Source organism: Microcaecilia unicolor, chromosome 5 (assembly GCF_901765095.1).
Source record: "Microcaecilia unicolor chromosome 5, aMicUni1.1, whole genome shotgun sequence".
In the NCBI taxonomy this organism is placed as follows: Eukaryota; Metazoa; Chordata; class Amphibia; order Gymnophiona; family Siphonopidae; genus Microcaecilia; species Microcaecilia unicolor.
The window spans coordinates 3101935-3123450 of record NC_044035.1 but is presented as its reverse complement, the minus strand read 5'-3'; the positions used below and the strand labels follow the sequence as shown (position 1 = coordinate 3123450).

General features: G+C 42.5%; 1 protein-coding gene across 1 annotated transcript in view; it reads left to right on the top strand.

Moving 5' to 3' along the window:
* LOC115471034 (deleted in malignant brain tumors 1 protein-like) overlaps window positions 1-21516 on the top strand; it is a 64729-nt gene that overhangs the window by 32017 nt on the left and 11196 nt on the right. The window contains 2 exon segments of the mRNA XM_030204703.1: window positions 8422-8433; window positions 20633-20950. Of these exon segments, the coding sequence (XP_030060563.1) occupies window positions 8422-8433; window positions 20633-20950 (330 nt within the window).

Here is a 21516-nt window from a genome sequence, read left to right as displayed (position 1 = left end):
AAAAGTACACCTGAGAATGGAGTGGATAGAGCACCGTTCACGGAAGAGAGTGTGTATCAACAACTTGGAAAGCTAAAGGTGGACAAAGCCATGGGACTGGACGGAATCCACCCCAGAATATTGAGGGAGCTCCGAGAGATTCTGGCGGGTCCTCTTAAAGATTTGTTTAATAAATCCTTGAAGACGGGAGAGTTTCCGAGGGATTGGAGAATGGTGGATGTGGTCCCTCTTCACAAAAGTGGTGATAGGGAAGAAGCTGGAAACTACAGGCCGGTAAGCCTCACTTCGGTTATTGGAAAAGTAATGGAAGCCATGCTGAAGGAAAGGATAGTGAATTTCCTGGAAGCCAATAAGTTGCAAGATCCGAGACAACATGGTTTCACCAAAGGGAAATCGTGCCAAACGAATCTCATTGAATTCTTTGATTGGGTAACTAAAGAATTGAATCATCGACATGCTATAGACATAATCTACCTAGATTTTAGGAAAGCTTTTGACACGGTTCCCCACAGGAGGCTCTTAAATAAACTCAATGGGCTGAAGATAGGTCCCGAAGTGGTGAACTGGATTAGGAACTGGTTGACGAACAGATGACAGAGGGTGGTGGTAAATGGAGTTTGCTCGGAGGAGGGAAAGGTGAGTAGTGGAGTGCCTCAGGGATTGGTGCTGGGGCCGATTCTGTTCAATATATTTGTGAGTGACATTGCCGAAGGGTTAGAAGGTAAAGTTTGCCTATTTGCGGATGATACTAAGATTTGCAACAGAGTGGACACCCGGGAGAGAGTGGAAAGCATGAAAAAGGATCTGAGGAAGCTAGAAGAATGGTCTAAGGTTTGGCAATTAAAATTCAATCTTAATCCTAATAGGGGATATATATATAATAGGAGGTACCTAAAACATTAACAACAAATAGTACTCCTGTTCTATAAATTACAAAATCTTTATTAGTGAAAACAAACCAGTGCATTAAAAGCATTACCAAATAGTATCCCTGCAACTCACTCACACTGCCATCCACACCAGACTTATACCCTGATCACATATATAAATCCCATACAGAACATTGAACAAAAACCCTAAATTGCAGTTTCTTCAGCCTCTGTGTATCACCAGAGCACAATCTCAAAAAAGATCAGTCAGTGAGCCCTAAAAAAACACAAGGGCATACAAAACCCAGTTCTTAATAATATTGAACGTTACTGATCTTTGTGCCAAATAATCTTGAAATAGTCTTATGCGCATGTTAACTCTCCACTTTTGTGGTAAGCTTGTATGATGGCAGCTGTATGGGCATAGTTAAAGGGTGCTATGTTCCTACGTTCTGTAGACTCAAGTGGTGCACCCTTTTAACATGCAGCTTCCCCCAATGAGGCCCCCAATTTCAGTGCAGAAAACAGCCATTCTTACAAAAAAAACCTTCCTCAAATTCAGCCTCAACCACTGTCTCTAGCCGACCCATCAGTCCGATATTGTTTCATTTTAATCGATTCTCCTGCTCATCTAATTTGCGCTCCTATGGTTCTACATTTGCATCTGCTGTTTAACATCCGCAATACCTTCCTTTATTTCTGTCACCTGCTGCTCACATTCTCCCATTCTTGCTACATAATCCATCATCTTTTGTGATGTTACTTCATTTGTATTGAAAGCTGTTCAGATCTTCTGTCCAATGCTGAAACAGATGCCTGCTGCTGTAAGCTGTTCAATATGGAGTGGTGACAGAATAGAAGGTTTCTGGAGCAATTCCACCATCTTGTTTTTGCTTGGTTTTTCTTTTTCCCTATACTATGGCTTAGCCAACATATCTGTCGGACGAGTATTTTATTATTTATTGAAATAATAAAACAAAAAGTTCCATTATATAAGGTAAATCAAGTAATTCAAAAGAGGTAAATTCTACACAGATAAAAAAAATATTTTAGAAATTTATTTATTTGGTCCACTTGTATCCCACATTTCCCCAACTTATGCGGGCTCAATGTGGCTAACAAAGTTACAAGAAAATTACATAATACAACAGGAGAAAATTGTTCCAGTAATAGATTTACAAAAAAGTACAGAGTAGCTAAAATAAGAGAAAACAGAAGGGAAAACAGGAGCCACCAAGGAGAAGCTGACAGAGGGTAAAGAGCAGGTAAACTGCCAATACGAGAAAATAAAGGGGGTTAAACTGCATTGCTGACTTCGGGGTAGGTTTTAGTAAACAAAAAGTTTGATGATCCGATGTTTCTTTCAGGAGTCTCGGCAAAGCATTCCAGGTTCGTGGGCTGATGAAAGAAAAGAAAGAAGCGTAGATTGTCTTGTATTTCATTGTCTTGTAAATTACATAAACTCCATCCCAAATTTACTGTAAATATTTATGGCACTAACAATAGTCCTCAACAATTGGGGGGGGGGGGGGGGGGGGGGAGTGAGGGAGAGATGGAAAAGGAGCCAGAAGGAAATTGATGGAGTTACCAGACTTAGTACATAAGAACATAAGTAATGCCACACTAGGAAAAGACCAAAGGTCCATCGAGCCCAGCATCCTGTCCATGACAGCGGCCAATCCAGGCCAAGGGCACCTGGCAAGCTTCCCAAATGTACAAACATTCTATACATGTTATTCCTGGAATTGTGGATTTTTCCCAAGTCTATTTAGTAGGGGTTTATGGACATGTCCTTTAGGAAACCGTCTAACCCCTTTTTAAACTCTGCTAAGCTAACCGCCTTCACCACGTTCTCCGCCAACGAATTCCAGAGTTTAATTACGCGTTGGGTGAAGAAACATTTTCTCCAATTTGTTTTAAATTTACTACACTGTAGTTTCATCGCATGCCCCCTAGTCCTAGTATTTTTGGAAAGCGTGAACAGACACTTCACATCCACCTGTTCCACTCCACTCATTATTTTATATACCTCTATCATGTCTCCCCTCAGCCGTCTCTTCTCCAAGCTGAAAAGCCCTAGCCTCCTCAGTCTTTCTTCATAGGGAAGTCGTCCCATCCCCGCTATCATTTTAGTCGCCCTTCGCTGCACCGTTTCCAATTCTACTATATCTTTCTTGAGATACGGCGACCAGTATTGAACACAATACTCAAGGTGCAGTCGCACCATGGAGCGATACCAATGGCATTATAACATCCTCACACCTGTTTTCCATACCTTTCCTAATAATACCCAACATTCTATTCGCTTTCCTAGCCGCAGCAGCACACTGAGCAGAAGGTTTCAGTGTATTATCGACGATGACACCCAGATCCCTTTCTTGGTCCGTAACTCCTAACGTGGAACCTTGCATGACGTAGCTATAATTCGGGTTCTTTTTTCCCACATGCATCACCTTGCACTTGCTCACATTAAACGTCATCTGCCATTTAGCCGCCCAGTCTCGTAAGGTCCTTCTGTAATTTTTCACAATCCTGTCGCGAGTTAACGACTTTGAATAATTTTGTGTCATCAGCAAACTTAATTACCTCGCTAGTTACTCCCATCTCTAAATCATTTATAAATATGTTAAAAAGAAGAGGTCCTAGCACAGACCCCTGAGGAACCCCACTAACTACCCTCTCCATTGTGAATACTGTCCATTTAACCCCACTCTCTGTTTTCTATCCTTCAACCAGTTTTGAATCCACAATAAGATTCAATATGGTGAAGTCAAGCATTATGGACGCCTTATGGACACCTCAGGAGATTGAACAGGCTGAAGTTGCTGATGAAGGGCCAGATTTCCTGAACCAGGGCTCTTTCAAACCTTACCACGGACGTTGATTTAAACTAACCCATTATGGTGACAAGACAATACAGATAAATGGTGTCATTATATTATTAAAAAGTGAATAAGAAATAACCTCACATGTATTTAAATGATTATTTTTGTACAGGATGGGCTATAATATTTTGTTACTGAGATTTTGGACAGTAATTACAAAAATATTTTTAAGCACTCTATTGACTGTATGATTTATGAACACACTTTGGGTGTCCCTATGATAGTGTATCATTGGGTACGAAAGGCAGATTGTAGACCAGGTTCATATTTGGCCTTATTGGTTGAAATAATGCCATTTTATATCGTTATAACTCATTTAATCTAGAGGGGACACAATACACTGAAGGCTCTAAACATTATTGCTATTATTATTATAACTTTCCTAGTATTATTATTGGAAAATGTGGGTTTTGTTTTATATCGAGGGATTTTTCCATTGTTGGGTTTTTGAAAAGTTTGAATCCATGTTATATTTTACACAGCAGCAGCACCGAAGACAGCAAAGGTGACAAACTAAAACTATCAGAACACCAGTTGTGGCATTGAAAAGTTTATTGGTTGGTTAATTGAGACTCAACACAAGTTGTGTTTCAGCCACTAGACCCTTGTCAGGAGTGTGGACAAAAACAACTTGATATGTCAATGATGCAGATAGGCTGGAATAACACTAAACTGAACTAGTTGGGAATCTGAAACACGGCACTCGGAAACAAAGTAGCAGAGTCACCATGCAACAATATCTCGACTCTTGTTGAATCTCGATTTACCAACCAATAAAGTTTTCTATGCCACACCTGCTGTTCTAATAATTTTAGTGCATCACTTTTGCTGTCTTTGGTGAGGTTTACTTTGAGCAGAGGGCTGTTCTGCTTTTGTTTCATATTTTGATATAGTGCATACTATATGCAGGTCCTGATATGTGAAATGAATCTGATGTTGACGGAGTTTCAAGGAAAAATCCCCCCAAAATTATTACCTGTGACTTGATGAGGCCCTGATAATATTTCTGTAAGCAGAGCAACATGTTAGCTAATGAGAGGTTACTCATTTCTTGTTATCCTCGTCAGCATGTAGTTCCTTTTCTTCTGCTGAGTGTCTTAATAAATATTTTGATATTTGATGGGACCTATCTGAGTAAGACCAACTTCAACCTGAATAAGTCTGCTCATTGGGTCCATACACAGATTTTTAGTGGCATTATCCAGATATTGTGCTGAAAGTCTGTCTGGGCTGGAGTTTCCACTTAGCTAGTTAATGCCGATAGTCAATTCACTAATTGGTTTACTGCCCGGATAAGGCTAGGATAGCAAGAAGGCTTGAATATCACTGATATCTGGATAAGTGCCGGTGGCCAAGTAATATCTGGATACTCAGCACTGGACATATCTGGATCACCAGCAGCTGCTATTAAAATCAAATGCAGACTACCACAAATTAATATTGTGCGGCTAATTATTTATTCATGCTAATCTTTCAAACATACAAAATTGATTATAAACTTAGGGCCTTTTTTATCAAGCCGTGTTAGCGGTTCCCACACAGCAATGCCGACAGAGCCCATTCAAAGCCGCTAGCGTGGCTTGATAAAAATGGCCCTTAATATTTTCCAATGGAGAAGGAAAATGCATATCTTTTGATGTCTGAAGTCCATTTGTACTTTCCTGGGTTGTATCACTCCGTACTAACATTTGTTTTCTTTTATCCTAACAGCTTCTGAGCTCTCAGGTAAGTGAAGGATTTGAGCTTGATTTAATATAGCAATTATCTGCCTTTTCAAGGTCAGTGAGTCACTCAGTGGTTTTCCTGCAGCTGAATCTCATTTCTAGTTACTTCAAGTCCTTCCCTAACACCAAATTCTCCAGGTGGTAAGTGACATTTCCTCCGCTCCAAAGCGTCCTCAGTGGTAACAATACTACTCCTTCTAGATTTTCCCTTTTTACACCTGTCACACAAATCAACCAACAACACCATTACACATATGGTTCACACTGTTTAGAGAGTCTGGACTGTGCTAAAGGTAACAGTATATACAGTGTGGGTTTTAAAATACATGTATGTAAAGACTGTAAAACTGAGAGCCACTGGATTCCCAGGGGTGGTAGGAGATTGGGGCACATTCAGTAAGATCAGCCCTTCTATTACTAGCTTTATAAAAGTATAAAATAGATTGATGTCTTGTATTGATAAGAAGACTCCTCTTTGAAAAAAATAGTTAAGATCCAAGATGGCTGTCAGCACTTAGGTAGTGTGAGGAGCCCACAATTTCTTTCTTTTGAAAATGCCGAAAAGATGAGGAAAGGCGGCAGCCTGAGGTTCGCAGTCACCTCCCTCAATACCTGGAGTTCCTATGGACCATTTTGTGAGCACCCTGGGACAGAATCAACTGATCGTGAGTGGAACCCTAGAAGTCGCTGGCATAATGCAGGAAGGATCGGCGTCTTCGGGGCAGGATGTTACTCTGAGCCCCGATCAACGAACTCCACCCCTGTAGCTGCAGTTGACTAGTTCTCCCTTCGAGGGATTGACGGGACCTCCGCCAAAGGGCGAGAAGGTGAAGCCCATGGTAGAAGCTCCAATCCAACTCAAAGGGTTATCCGAGGGACAATTATGGTGGCCCGAGGTGAACAGTCCTACTGAAAGGTTAACGGGGATACAAGGTATGATGTCGGTGAAGAATCCGGAACATATAGATAAAATTCCTCCATTAATGTTGGAGAAGCCAGCGGAGGTAACTTTTGACTCTCTTTGGGATTTAACTTCTCAGTTTATATTAACCTCTACTCAAAAAAACCAATGCTATATCTGAGAAAGTTTCTGAAATTGAACAGAGGAGCTCAAAAACAGAATCAGATATGAAAGCTTCAATTGAGAAACAATTAACTAGTTAGAAAACTGTTACAGATCTGGGAAACCTGCAAGCAGTAATGTTAAAAGATTTAAGAAGAAAAACAGAAGTATATGATAATTATATGAGGAATAATAACTTAAGATTTATAAATTTTCCTAAGATTAAAATGATAAAACCAATAGATATGGTAAAGAGATATCTGCGTGAAATTTTAGAAATTCCTGAAACAAGCTTACCACCTTACCACAAAAGGAATTATCCCAACGAGAGAAAAAAAGACTCATTCAATTTGACTGCATTTCTGGAAACTTCTGACATAGATCAAGCACAGGCAGCCACTCTGGTAGCTACTGTTGCTTTAATTCCTGAAAAGCAATGGCTTCTTTGATTGTTTTTTAGGAACCGGGAGAAATTATTCCTGGGCCTAAGAATAAATCTATTTCCAGATATTTTGAAGGAAACCCAGAAAAGGCGTAAACAATTTTTGTTATTAAAACCCGCCGTTCTCCAACTTGGATGAGTATTTCATTTAAGGTTTCCTTGTAAATGTATCATTTGACTTAATTCATCTAAGTATGTTTTCATGGACCCTTCACATTTATCATCATTCATAACCTCTAAAAGAACTGAAGGAGTTTAATTTAATTTATTATTTTCTGTCACCTACCAAATGCTGATTAACCTTTGTAATTTTCCTTTTAATTTCCTGTATTTGGAATATTGGATCTACTTAATAGTGGACTTGAGTGTTAGAATTATGCTAAGTATGTTTACTATATTTTTCTTGTTAAATGATGACTTAAATATTAACACTTTGCCGGATCAAGAGTGTAACTTTGAAATATATTGTAAAATTGCAAAAATAAACTAAAAAAAAGATAAGAAGACTCCTCTTTATACTTGTTATTTTTCTTCTCATTTGTAGTTACTTCAAGTCCTTCCCTAACACCAAATTCTCCAGGTGGTAAGTGACATTTCCTCTTCTCCAAAGCGTCCTCAGTGGTAGCAATACTACTCCTTCTAGATTTTCCCTTTTTACACCTGTCACACAAATCAACCAACAACACCATTACACGTATGGTTCACACTGTTTAGAGAGTCTGGACTGTGCTAAAGGTAACAGTATATGCAGTGTGGTTTTTAAAATACATGTATGTAAAGACTGTAAAACTGAGAGCCACTGGATTCCCAGGGGTGGTAGGAGATTGGGGCACATTCAGTACAATCAGCCCTTCTATTACTAGCTTTATAAAAGTATAAAATAGATTGATGTCTTGTATTGATAAGAAGACTCCTCTTTATACTTGTTATTTTTCTTCTCATTTGAAGCTACTTCAAGTCCTTCTTTAACACCAAATTCTCCAGGTGGTAAGTGAGATTTCCTCCTCTCCAAAGCATGCTCAGTGGTAATAATACCCCTTTTGGATTTTCCCTTTTTACACCTGTCACACAAATAAATCCAACTCACAATATTTGAAGTTGGGATCTCGGTGGTGGCTGTATAGAAGATTATTAAGTACTTAAGTAGAAAACAGCTGGAGATACAGAGACTCTGCTTCATGAGTATGCCATGCACTGCCCGGTTAGTGCTAGGGTGTTCCGTGGCTGGATTTACCTAGTTATCGGTGATATTCAGTCTTATTCAGGCACTTACCCAGTTAGCAAACTAGGCTGGCAAAAAGGCTGGACATACCCTGACATTCAACAACAGAATCTGGGTGTCAGGTGTTGTATATCTGGGTAGAAACATTTCATAGCAGGCGGATCCACAGTGGGCTAAATATTGAGCCGATTATAATTATTATATTTTTGAGTTCAGATATCTTTATCAGTTTTCCAGAAGTTTTACAAAACAAAAGAACAAAAGAAAAAAAATTGCAACAATGGTAATGCTAGTAGACATCCAAACCGAAACATTATAAAGCATCTAGATAAGATCTAATTTATCCCGTTTCCTCTTTTTGCACTGGCTGCACTATAATGCTTGCGATTTAACCAGACTGTTTTTCTCCAATGATTTTCTTTCAACAAGTGAGCAGTTTTCCTATTGCAAATGATCAACTTTAAGTGCACTAACTATCATGAAATCTAGATGATGAGCCTCCCATTTTGATAAGATCAATTGAGTTTTTCATTACAAGCTTATAGAGAAGAGATTCCTGTAGATTCAGAATTGGAGAAATTTTCTCACAATATAGCTGGAGCTGTGAGCAATATAAAATCATGTATGACAAGGTTCCAACATGTGCCTTATAGTTCCAATATCTACTGGCACAGTCATTTTTAATTTCAGCAATTTGGAGGGTGTCCAGTAAGCTTTAGATTTGTGCAAGGGAAGTTGAAGGAGATATGCATAGTACCTTAGGTTTATGAATCTCCAGATTGCTTCAGCTCCTCTTCCCATGTTTTTTTAATGCCCATATGTCACAGAGATAGTCTGTAGAAATGCAGTCCTGACTTAGGGAGTGATCCTGGAAGAACGTCAAGACGCTGCAGCCTAGACAGTATACCTAAATTGGGGAGGTCATCCCAGGAGTATCACGTATACCTTCCTTGGCAATGATAAAATCTCTTAATTTTATAGGACAAAAAAAAAGATAATTAACCGCATTTAAGGATATCAAACATCTACATGGGTATCTAAGCACAAAAGTTCCACCCAGTGAAAGGACTCTTGGCTTCTGCCAATATCTCCCTTCTCCTGGTCTGAGTTTCTTTAGCAAAATCCGGAAAGACACGAACTTTCTCGCCCATAAAATTAATGTTCATTTTTCTGAAATAAGACCGCATGATAAAACTTTTATCCGAGTCCAAAGCAAATGTCACAAGCAATGTAGCTCGATCTGAAATTTCAGACCGCTCTAGAAAATCAGTCAGATTATCTTGAGGAGTTTCTGGTTCAATAGTAGTAACTGGAGATTTTTTAATATACTACGTTTTAGTCACCATAGGGTGGCTTTCAACAGGAATATCCAGAACTTCCAAAAAATATTTTTTCAATATTCAGTTGATGTAATAAATGCAGAAGTAGGGAAATTAAGTATTCAAAGATTATTTCTTCTGTTCTGGTTTTCTATATACTCCAATTTCCTAGCTTGGATTTTGTTCTCTTTTATAGTAGCCACCACTGTTGTTTGAATAAACTGCAATCTAGAATCAACATCTGAGAATTTTTCTTGATGGAGATCCAGTCTAGTGGTGTGCTGCTCAGATTTTTCCTTCAGTTGTCTTATTTCAGTCTGAGTAGCATTAAACATACGTTCAAGGGATATATTCAGCCCCTGTATGGCCTCCCAAATCACATCCATAGTGATTACTGCAGGTTTTTCGACACCACCTCCTCCTAACTACTACTACTACTACTACTATTTAACATTTCTAGAACGCTACAAAGTGTACGCAGCGCTGTACAAACACAGAAGAAAGACAGTCCCTGCTCAAAGAGCTTACAATCTAATAGACAAAAAGTAAAGCATTTAAATTTAAAATATTTAAGCAGTCAAGCACAGAAAACAGCGTTTCATGGGTTAAGGCTAGGGGCAAATATCCCCTTGATGCTGTATTCGTACCTGGAGTAGAAGCCTGGACTGGACCTCCTACCGCCAATGTTAGGTCGACCTCATCGGAAGCCTGTTCCAGCAGCGCTACTTCCCGTCCGCCTCTGCTTCCAGGTTGTGGCGAGGTCAGTCCTGCAAGAGGGCTAAGAGTAGCGCCCTCGATACTGTGCTCCGTAGCTGCCAATTCGGAGATTCTAGAAGCAGTTTCTATCGGTCCCGGTGGACGGATTCCAAATGTTTCCAGCGTGGGTTGCACCAAGGCGGGACCAGAAACAGCGCTCGAGGAGGTAGGAGCTACTGTTTTGCCTTTCCTCTTCCCCATTTCTCACGGGGAGCGCTCCTTGGGGCAAACTCAAAACAGGAAATCACCAGAGCTCTCGTTCACACATCCAGTGCAGCGGCCATCTTGGTTCCTCACTCAAAAGGGATTTTAGTGTTTGTGTTGCACATGAAAAGTAAAGCGGGAGCATTTGGAGGGCATAGATTATCTTGGGAACCACTATCATTTGTACATCTTCTAATCAGCTCCGTAAAACTAGGTGGAATGGATATCATCCAATCAGTCTCTCAAACTATTTCACAGAGATTTTCCTTGTTCCTCATAATCATATCTTACATTGTGGGCTTCATAGGATTTGCTGGATTTCAGTGATTACACCTTGCAATGTCATGTCAGAGTCTTTCCCTGTCGTTGTTTTATAAGGTGAAATAAACTCAGCTTTGGAGCATTTCAGTATCTGAGGTGGATGATTTGAGTAATCCAATTTTGTGAGCTTCATGTTTAAATCGTAGCACTCCACTGCTAAACATCCTGTATATTATCCATGTAACAAGTACTTTCTTTAGAGAGAATTAATTACCTGAGCCAACAGGAATGCAGGCATTAATCAGCTATTTTGGATCATGCTCATTAGTGTCTATGGACCCACCAATTATTTTTCATGATCACAATTCCTAGGTTAAATTGTATGCACGTAACAGTGGTAGAAAAAACACTTTCATAATGGCTGACTGATCTATCAGTATTTGACTAGGATTTCAGTACAAGCTGGACACTACAGTAAGCAGGCGGGGAGAAAGGCCGGGTTCAATCATTATAGAAACAGAGAAAAACGAGGGCCACTAAAAGCCATATAGCCTCTCCAATATGCTCATATTTACAGAGGTGTATTTTCAAAGCCCTTTCAAAGTCTTTCTTTGGTGTTTCTGGGACATAGACCGTAGAAGTCTGCCCGGCTCTATCATTATGTTCCACCTACTGGAGTTGCCACTCCAGCCTATCCAAATCCATCTTGTCATTTGAAGGCCCCAGACCATAAAGGTCTGTTCAGCACTGTCCTCAGTTCTAGCTACTGAAATTGCCATTGAAGCCCTTTCCAGCCTATCCTAAACTGGATTACCATATAGAGACACAGACCTACAAAGTCTGCCCGGCACTGGCCTTAGTTCTTCACAGCCAGAGTAGCCGTCCAAGCATCACACATCCACCTCCTGCAGCCATTTAAGTTTAATTTTTTACTTATTTATTTTTGTTTTCTACCATTTATTTTTTAAATAGAGTTCCTCTGTGTTCATCCCATGCCTTTTTGAATTTCAACACTGTTTTTGTCTCTCAGGAGGGCATTCCAGGCATTTCCTGACATTACTCCTTAGTCAATTAGCACACAGACGAAACAAGTCCACACAGTCTAGACAACACTCAGCAAAACAGCGAAGATGACTCAAAAATAAATAGGCAATGCTTCAAAGGGTCTAGGACTTTATTGTACAACAACCAAAACTCAACACAGCTGTGTTTCAGTCAATAAGACCTGCCTCAGGAGTCTATTACAGAAACAAATAATAATAAAAAAAAAGCATATGCACAATATAAAAAGAAAAAAAATCAACACATCAAACATATAAATGACAAGTGACCGACTCACCCGCAAATGCGCAGTAGAGACTTCCCTCTCTGTCCCGCCCTCACGTCAAGACGTGATGACGTCAGAGGGCGGAACAGAGAGGGAAGGGAAATGGACACTGCCGCTGCAGAGCCTGGAGACGAAGCAACATCGCCGGCGCACCAACCTCCACCCCCCCAATCCCCGACGTCGCTACCGCTCCCCTCTGTATCAGGCCCCCTGCACTGACATGAGAGCGCCTCTCACCTACTACTACTATTTAGCATTTTTATAGCGCTACAGAGCGTACGCAGCGCTGCACAAACATAGAAGAAAGACAGTCCCTGCTCAAAGAGCTTACAATCTAATAGACAAAAAATAAAGCAAGTAAATCAATTAATGTGTAGAGGAAAGAGGAGAGGAGGGTAGGTGGAGGCGAGTGGTTACAAGTCAAAAGCAATGTTAAAGAGGTGGGCTTTCAATCTAGATTTAAAGATGGTTAAGGATGGGGCAAGAAGTAGGGGCTCAGAAAGTTTATTCCAGGCATAGGGTGCAGCGAGGCTGAAGGAGCGAAGTCTGGAGTTGGCAGTAGGAGAGAAGGGAACAGATAAGAAGGATTTATCCAGGGAACAGAGTGCACGGGAAGGGGTGTAGGGAAGGACGAGTGTGGAGAGATACTGGGGAGCAGCAGAGTGAGTACATTTATAGGTTAGTAGAAGAAGTTTAAACAGGATGCGAAAACGGATAGGGAGCCTGTGAAGTGACCTGAAGAGAGGGGTAGTATGAGTAAAGCGACCCTGACAGAAGACGAGACGGGCAGTAGAGTTTTGAACCGACTGGAGAGGGGAGAGGTGACTAAGTGGGAGGCCAGCAAGAAGCAGATTGCAGTAGTCTAAACGAGAGGTGACGAGGGTGTGGATGAGGGTTCTGGTAGAGTGTTCAGAAAGAAAGGGGCGGATTTTACGGATGTTGTAAAGAAAGAAACGACAGGTCTTGGCGATCTGCTGGATATGAGTAGAGAAGGAGAGAGAGGAGTCAAAGATGACCCCAAGGTTGCGAGCTGAAGAGACAGGGAGAATGAGAGAGCCGTCAACAGAAATAGAAAATGAGGGGAGCGGGGAGGTGGGTTTGGGGGGAAAAATGAGAAGCTCGGTTTTGGTCATGTTTAATTTCAGAGCGATCTGCTGCTGCCTGCAGCGCTTTCACACGGAGGTGAGAGGCGCTCTCATGTCAGTGCAGGGGGCCCGGCATGGAGGGGGGAGGGAGCGGCGGCCAAGAGGGTAGCTGGACATGGGGGGAGGGCAGGGGGGAGAGAGGAGGGTTGCTGGACATGGGGGGAGGGCAGGGGAGAGAGCAGGGTTGGTGGACGGGGGGGGGGGGGAGGCCAAGGGAAAGAGGAGGGTTGCTGGATATGGGGAGAGAGGATGGTTGGTGGACAGGGGGAGGCCAGGGGATACAGGAGGGCTGCTGGACATGGGGGGAGGGCAGGGGAGAGAGCAGGGTTGCTGGACATGAATGGATGGAGGTGAGAATTATTACATTTTGCAAAACACAAATCTCGACCATTTTAACGGGCTTAACGGCTAGTATAGATATAAAGAAACCAACGTGGAGGGGCATAATCGAACGGCGCCGCAACCGTATTCTGGAAAAAAGATAGCCGGCTATCTTTCATTTCGATAATACAGTTGGGGCCGGCCAAATGTCAGAGATTGCCGGGTTTGAGATGGCCAGCTTCAGTTTTCGCCCATAATGGAAACTAATGCCGGCGATCTCAAACCCAGTCAAATCCAAGGTATTTGGTCGTGGGAGGAGCCACCATTTATAGTGCACTGGTCCCCCTAACACGCCAGGACACCAACCGGGCACCCTAGGGGGCACTGCAGTGGACTTCAAAAATTGGTCCCAGGTGCACACCTCCCTTACCTTGGGTGCTGAGCCCCCCAAATCCCACTCACTACAACTCTACACCACTGCCATAGCTCTAAGGGGTGAAGAGGGGCACCTACATGTGGGTACAGTGGGTTTTGGGGGGGGGGTTGTAGGGCTCCCATTTACCACCACAAGTGTAACAGGTAGGGGGGTGGGCCTGGGTCCACCTGCCTGAAGTGCACTGCACCCACAAAAAACTGCTCCAGGGACCTGCATACTGCTGTCATGGAGCTAGGTATGACATTTGAGGCTGGCATAGAGGCTGGCAAAAAAATGTTTCTTACTTTTTTTTTTGGGTGGGAGGGGGTTGGTGACCACTGGGGGAGTAAGGGGAGGTCATCCCCCATTCCCTCCGGTGGTCCTCTGGTCAATTGGGGCACTTTCTTGAGGCTTGGTCGTAAAAATAAATGGACCAAGTGAAGCCGGCGAAATGCTAGTCAGAGTCGGCCATCTTTTTTCCATTATCGGCCGAAGCCGGACATATCATAACCACGCCCCCCGTCCCGCCTCCCATACACTTACGAAACGCCCCCTTTAACTTTGGCCGTCTCTGCGACGGAAAGCAGTTGGAGCTGGCCAAAATCGGCTTTCCATTATACTGATTTGGGCGGGTTCAGGAGATGGCCAGCCATCTCCCGATTTGTGTCGGAAGATGGCCGGCGATCTCTTTCGAAAATAAGCTGGATAGTAACATAGCAGATGACGGCAGCGAAAGACCTGCATGGTCCATCAGTCTGCCCAACAAGATAAATTCATATGTGCTACTTTATGTGTATACCTGACCTTGATTTGTATCTGCCATTTTAGGGCACAGACCGTAGAAGTCTGCCCAGCACTAGCCCCACCTCCCAACCACTAGCCCCGCCTCCCACCACCGGCTCTGCCATCCAATCTCCGCTAAGCTTCTGAGGATCCATTCCTTCTGAACAGGATTCCTTTATGTTTATCCCACACATTTTTGAATTCCATTACTGTTTTCATCTCCACCACCTCCCACGGGAGGGCATTCCAAGTATCCACCACTCTCTCCCTGAAAAAATACTTCCTGATATTTTTCTTCAGTATGCCCCCCTTTAATCTCATTTCATGTCCTCTAGTTCTTCCGCCTTCCCATCTACGGAAAAGGTTCATTTGCGGATTGATACCTTTCAAATATTTGAACATCTGTATCATATTACCCCTGTTTCTCCTTTCCTCCAGGGTATACATGTTCAGGTCAGCAAGTCTCTCCTCATGCATCTTGTAATGCAAATCCCATACCATTCTTGTAGCTTTTCTTTGCAGTGCTTCAATTCTTTTTACATCCTTAGCAAGATACGGCCTCCAAAACTGAACACAATACTCCAGGTGGGGCCTCACCAACGACTTATACAGGGGCATTAAAACCTCTTTTCTTCTGCTGGTCACACCTCTCTCTATACAGCCTAGCAACCTTCTAGCTATGGCCACCTCCTTGTCACACTATTTCGTCACCTTCAGATCCTCAGATACTATCACCCCAAGATTCCTCTCACTGTCTGTACATATCAGACTCTCACCGCCTAACACATACGTCTCCCGTGGATTTCTACTCCCTAAGCGCATCACTTTGCATTTCTTTGCATTGAATTTTAATTGCCAAACCTTAGACCATTCTTCTAGCTTCTGCAGATCCTTTTACATGTTTTCCATTCCCTCCGCTCTGTTACAAATCTTAGTATCATCCGCAAATAGGCAAACTTTACCTTCTACTACTACTACTACTACTTAACATTTCTAAAGCGCTACTAGGGTTACGCAGCGCTGTACAATTTACATAGAGGGACAATCCCTGCTCAAAGAGCTTACAATCTAGAAGACAAGTGAACGGTCAAATTGGGGCAGTCTGGATTTACTGAACGGTAATGTCACTCACAAATATATTGAACAGAATCGGCCCCAGCACCGATCCCTGAGGCACTCCACTACTCACCTTTCCCTCATCCGAGCGAATTCCATTAACCACCACCTCTGGCATCTGTCCGTCAACCGGTTCCTAATCCAGTTCACCACGTCGGGTCCTATCTTCAGCCTCTCAAGTTTATTGAAGAGCCTCCTGTGGGGAACCATGTCAAAAGCTTTGCTGAAATTTAAGTAGATTACATCCATAGCACGTCCCTGATTCAATTCTCCAGTCACCCAGTCAAAGAATTCAATGAGATTCGTTTGGCATGATTTACCTTTGGTAAAACCATGTTGTCTTGGGTCTTGAAACTTATTGGCTTCCAGGAAATTCACTATCCTTTCCTTCAGCATCGCTTCCATTGCTTTTCCAATAACCGAAATGAGGCTTACCAGCCTGTAGTTTCCAGCTTCTTCCCTATCACCACTTTTGTGAAGAGGGACCACGTCTGCTGTTCTCCAATCCCATGGAACCTCTCCCGTCTCCAAGGATTTATTAAACAAATCTTTAACAGTACCTGACAGAACCTCTCTTAGCTCCCCCAATATCATGGGGTGGATCGCGTCCGGTCCCAAGGCTTTGTTCACCTTTAGATTTTCAAGTTGTTCATACACACTCTCTTCCGTGAACGGTGCTATATCCACTCCATTATCATATGTACTTTTGCCAGTCAATCGTGGTCCTTCTCCAGGACTTTCTTCTGTGAAAACAGAACTAAAGTATATATTTAGCAAATTTGCTTTTTCTTCATCATTATCTACATAGCGGTTTGCAGCATCTTTCAGTCTAACAATTCCCTTTTTAGTCTTCCTACTTTCACTAATATACCTGAAGAAATTTTTGTCACCCCTCCATACATTTCTAGCCATTTGTTCTTCCGCTTGCACTTTTGCCAGACGTATCTGTCAGGTTCTCGAGGCAGGACCGGAGTTCGTGAGCCCTTGGACTCCTGCCGAGGAGCGGCAGAGGCAGGCAAGACCACCCTGGAACCGGATACAAGGAAGACTAGAACTGGAACTCTGGACTGGAGCAGCAACTGAGGCAGGCAACTAGAATAGGCAGAACAGGAACAGCTTCACCTGCGCTTGACCACCGTTCCTCAGGAGTTGAGCTCCTGAATGCAGGTGGCCGGTAGGACTTGCAGGACGGGGCAGGAACTGAAGATCCAGAGGACCCACCCTGGGTCTAGGGTACACGAGGGAAGCTAGGCTAAATACTAGACTAGGACTGAAAGCTGCAGCACAGCCACTAAGTAGGAAACACAAGACAGACTAAGCAGACAGGACATGCACAAAGTCTTGGCAGGAGCAAGGGCTAGGATATATACACAAGCTTGGCAAAAGCAGAGGTTAGGAGGCACATACAAGGTTGGCAAAGCAGGGGTCAGGGAATACACTAGCTAGGCAGAAGCAGGAATCAGGATACACACTCAGGATATACACTAGCTAGGCAGAAGCAGGGTTTAGGAACACACTAGCTAGGCAGAAGCGGGGTTCAGGATATACTCTCAGGATATACACTAGCTAGGCAGAAGCAGGGCTCAGGAAATACACTGGCTAGGTAGCAACAGTAGAAATAAACCAGGAGCTAACAGAGTCTTTGGGCTGGCAGCAGGCAGAAGAGTAAAACAGGAGCTAACAGAGTCTTAGGGCTGGCAGCAGGCAGAAGAGCAAAGCAGGAGCTAACAGAGTCTTTGGGCTGGCAGCAGGCAGAAGAGAAAACCAGGAGCTAACAAAGTCTTAGGGCTGGCAGCAGGCAGAAGAGTAAACCAGGAGCTAACAGAGGGCTGGCAGCAGGCAGAAGAGTAAACCAGGATCTAACAGAGTCTTAGGGCTGGCAGCAGGCAGGGAATAAACCTGGGACTAGCAGAGTCTTTGGACAGGCGGCAGACAGTAGAATAAACCAGGCACTAGCAGAGTCAAGATTGAAGCTTCAGTAGCTCCAAACAGAGGCAGGGAACCAAACACTGGCTGAAGCTTCAGCAGCTCCAAACATAGGGTAAGGCCAAAGAAAGACTAGCAGTCCACAGACACAAAGCAGAAGGGCAGCAGCCCACATGGAAGGACTAGCTGTCCACAGACACAAATAGTAGCTGGGCAAGAACCCAGAGAAAGGCTAAGTAGCAGCGCAACAGAACACTGACTAACCTGACGACCTTTTGGCATATCAATACAAAGGCCCTGCATGCCTTCACTTCCTTATGAAGGCTCTCACTGATGATGTCACTTCCTGCAGGACAGAAGCAGGGAACACACTCACACCAAGGAGAGGCTTGGAACACATAGGAAGTGAACACACAGGAAGGACAGGCAGAAGCCATCTTGGAAGCTGGAACAGAACAGGCGGAAGCCATCTTAGATGCTGGCTTCCCAGAGAGGCATAGCCCACACAGGTGAGGTCTAGTGAAGTAATCAGCACACAGAGACAGAGACAAAACTAACACAGAAACAGAGAGAAGCCAGCAGAGATGCTGACCCCCAGAAATAAGGTAAGTCTGAGGGTGGCCACGGCAACAGACGTGACAGTATCTCTCTCTTGGCTTCTTTCAGTTTCATCCAGTATTCCTCTCCGTGTTCCTCTTTTTGAGTTTTTCTGTATTTCAGGAACGCCAACTCTTTAGCCATTATTTACTCAGCCACTTGCTTGGAGAACCATATCAGTTTCCTTTTTCTCTTGCTCTTACATAAAGGTTTGTGGCCATATTTATAGCTTCTTTCAGCCTGGACCATTGTACTTCCAGCCCATCAGCTGCTTCCTCAGGTATTCCCCCATTTTACTAAAGTCAGCATGCTTGAAATCCAGGACTTTGAGTTTTGAGTGGCCGCCCTCCACTTCAGCTGTCATATCAAACCAAATTGTTTGATGGTCACTACTGCCCAGGTGGGCACCCACTTGGACATTTGACACACTATCCCCATTTCTGAGCACCAGATCCAGCATTGCTCCCTCCCTCGTGGGTTCCGATAGAGGAATTAGAAAAGGTATAGAGAAGTATGACAAAAATGATAAAGGGCATGGGACGACTTCCCTATAAGGAAAGGCTGTGGCTAGAGCTCACCAGCTTCATATGGTGCATGGTTATAAGAATATTTCACTTCAGAAGAAAAATGTATAACTTTTGATATCTAGAGTCCGTGTGTGCTTTTCATGGGTTGTATCACTGGACACTAATACTTTGTTTTCTTTTCATCCTAACAGCTTCCTCTCAGAAACCTGGTAAGAGGAGCATTTGAGCTCAATTTAACTTAGGAATTATCTGTCTTTTCAGAGTGAGTGAGTCACTCAGCAATTTAACAGCAGAGGAGTCCAGTCTTCTCTTTCCTTCCAGGCCTGACCAAGTGACAATATTTAGAGCCCTAGATTGTCCTGTTTGGAATCAGGCCCTGTGTGACACCCCACCCCCCAGTCAAAGCAGAGTGACAATGGACAGGGAGCAGTTTTGAGCTTCTATCTCTCTTGTGCTTTGTAAGGTTCAAAAACTCATACAGCACTCGAGAGAGCCTACTACAAAGCTTAGCTATGCACTCAGCCACTACCTACCTCATTTTGTAGCCTTACACTGCATCCTAATGTGCTTAGTGCAATGATTGGAACCATGTCTAAAATGTAGCACAGAAAAAATGTCCCATCCTTTATTTGTACATATAACAAAGAAACTATCAAACACATCACTCCAATATAGTGTCACACTGGGGATTCAGATCTGAAGGATAAAATATATTAAATTTTAAAAAATAGCCTCAGTGTAACAGGGAGCCTGACTTTTATGCTCCACTGTAAATATTACCATCACAGGCTTCCACCACCTTCCGAAAAAAAACACAGAGAAAAACTCCCAGAATATTTCAAAAATTCTAAAGAAGTGGGAGAAAAGTCTGTGTTTAAAAAACAGAAGGGAAGGTAACACAATTTAACATAATATACCCACAACACTAAATGGATAATTTGTAAAGCAGTTTTTATGCACTGCTATGTATTTCTCCTGATGAAGATAGCAAAACAGAAGGATTTCCTACTGTCGAGAAACATGGAAACTGGACATTTTCTGCCAGAAGGATAATATAAATTGGACACTTTAATTTTGGAGAAACCCCACAGACTGTGAAAATTCTATGAGGCTGCACTTCTGTCAGGACAATTTGGATGTTCTGAGCTAAGTAAAGTTTACTTTTTGTCAGAATTAGAATCCATTCATTAGTAAGGATGGAAGTTTAAGCAATTCTAGCAATGTTATAAGAGTTTTTGCTCTATTTTGAGTTTTCTTTACTTGCAGGAAGGCTTCTCTGTTTGAATGAGGATTTTAGTCTAGTGAGGGATTGCTAATTAGTGTCTATTTGGGTGAGTTATATTCATAGTGAGATTTAGTGTTGTGGGTATTTGGATCTGTATTATGTTAAATTGTGTTACCCTCCCTTCTGTTTTTTAAACACAGACTTTTCTCCCACTTCTTTAGAATTTTTGAAATATTCTGGGAGTTTTTCTCTGTGTTTTTTTTCGGAAGGTGGTGAAAGCCTGTGATGGTAATATTTACAGTGGAGCATAAAAGTCAGGCTCCCTGTTACACTGAGGCTATTTTTTAAAATTTAATATATTTTATCCTTCAGATCTGAATCCCCAGTGTGACACTATATTGGAGTGAAGTGTTTGATAGTTTCTTTGTTATAACTACACACTCGTTGCAGATTGTTTATTTGTGAGAATTATTTGTACATATACAATCTTCTCCTTTGATTTTAGGATCTATGCATCTAATACGATTGGTGAACAGCTCAGACAGATGCGCAGGACGTGTTGAAGTTTACTATGCTGGAAACTGGGGAACAGTTTGCGATGACAGTTGGGATACAGCTGATGGAAATGTTGTATGCAGACAACTGGGCTGTGGAGTCGCTACTTCTGCTCCTCGCAATGCCCGTTTTGGCCCAGGCAGAGGAAATATTCTTCTGGATGATGTGAGATGTACAGGACGTGAACAGTATCTGTCACTATGTCCCAGCAATGGGTGGAACCGCCATAACTGTAATCATAATAAAGATGCCGGTGTCATCTGCTCAGGTACCCTTTTTTCTGTCTCTTGTAACAGCTTGGTTATTGTCTATAGATGTCTTCATAGAATGTGTACATTATAGACAGTTTCTGAGATCACAGCTCCTGCTTCTTTTCTAGAAAAGTATTTCTTATTTGGAAAAGTACTTGCCTTACAAAGACAGCTTAGTTCATTTTTGCATCACAAAAGAAGATATTTTGGCTCCTAAACAGGATTTACTTCACTTCTCATTACTATGGAAGGATAGGTCGAAGCTTCATGGCCTCCTGATTCGGCAGAGAGAAAGACACTGTAGGGATTGAAGAAGTGCACAAAGCCATTAGTGTAATGTGTCCATGCTATATTTGACATAGCACATAGTGTATGCAGATCCTGATATTGAAGGGATCTGCAGCAAGAAAACATGCTGACAATAGCTTCAATGAAAAATTTCCAAAATGTTATAGTCATGATTTGATGAAGGTCAGATAATAGTTCCTTGACCAGAGTGACCAGTTGGCTAATGAGGCGATTCTCACTTTTTGTTATCCTCCTTTCAGTGTGAACTTCCTTTTCTTCACTTTGGGGTCACTAT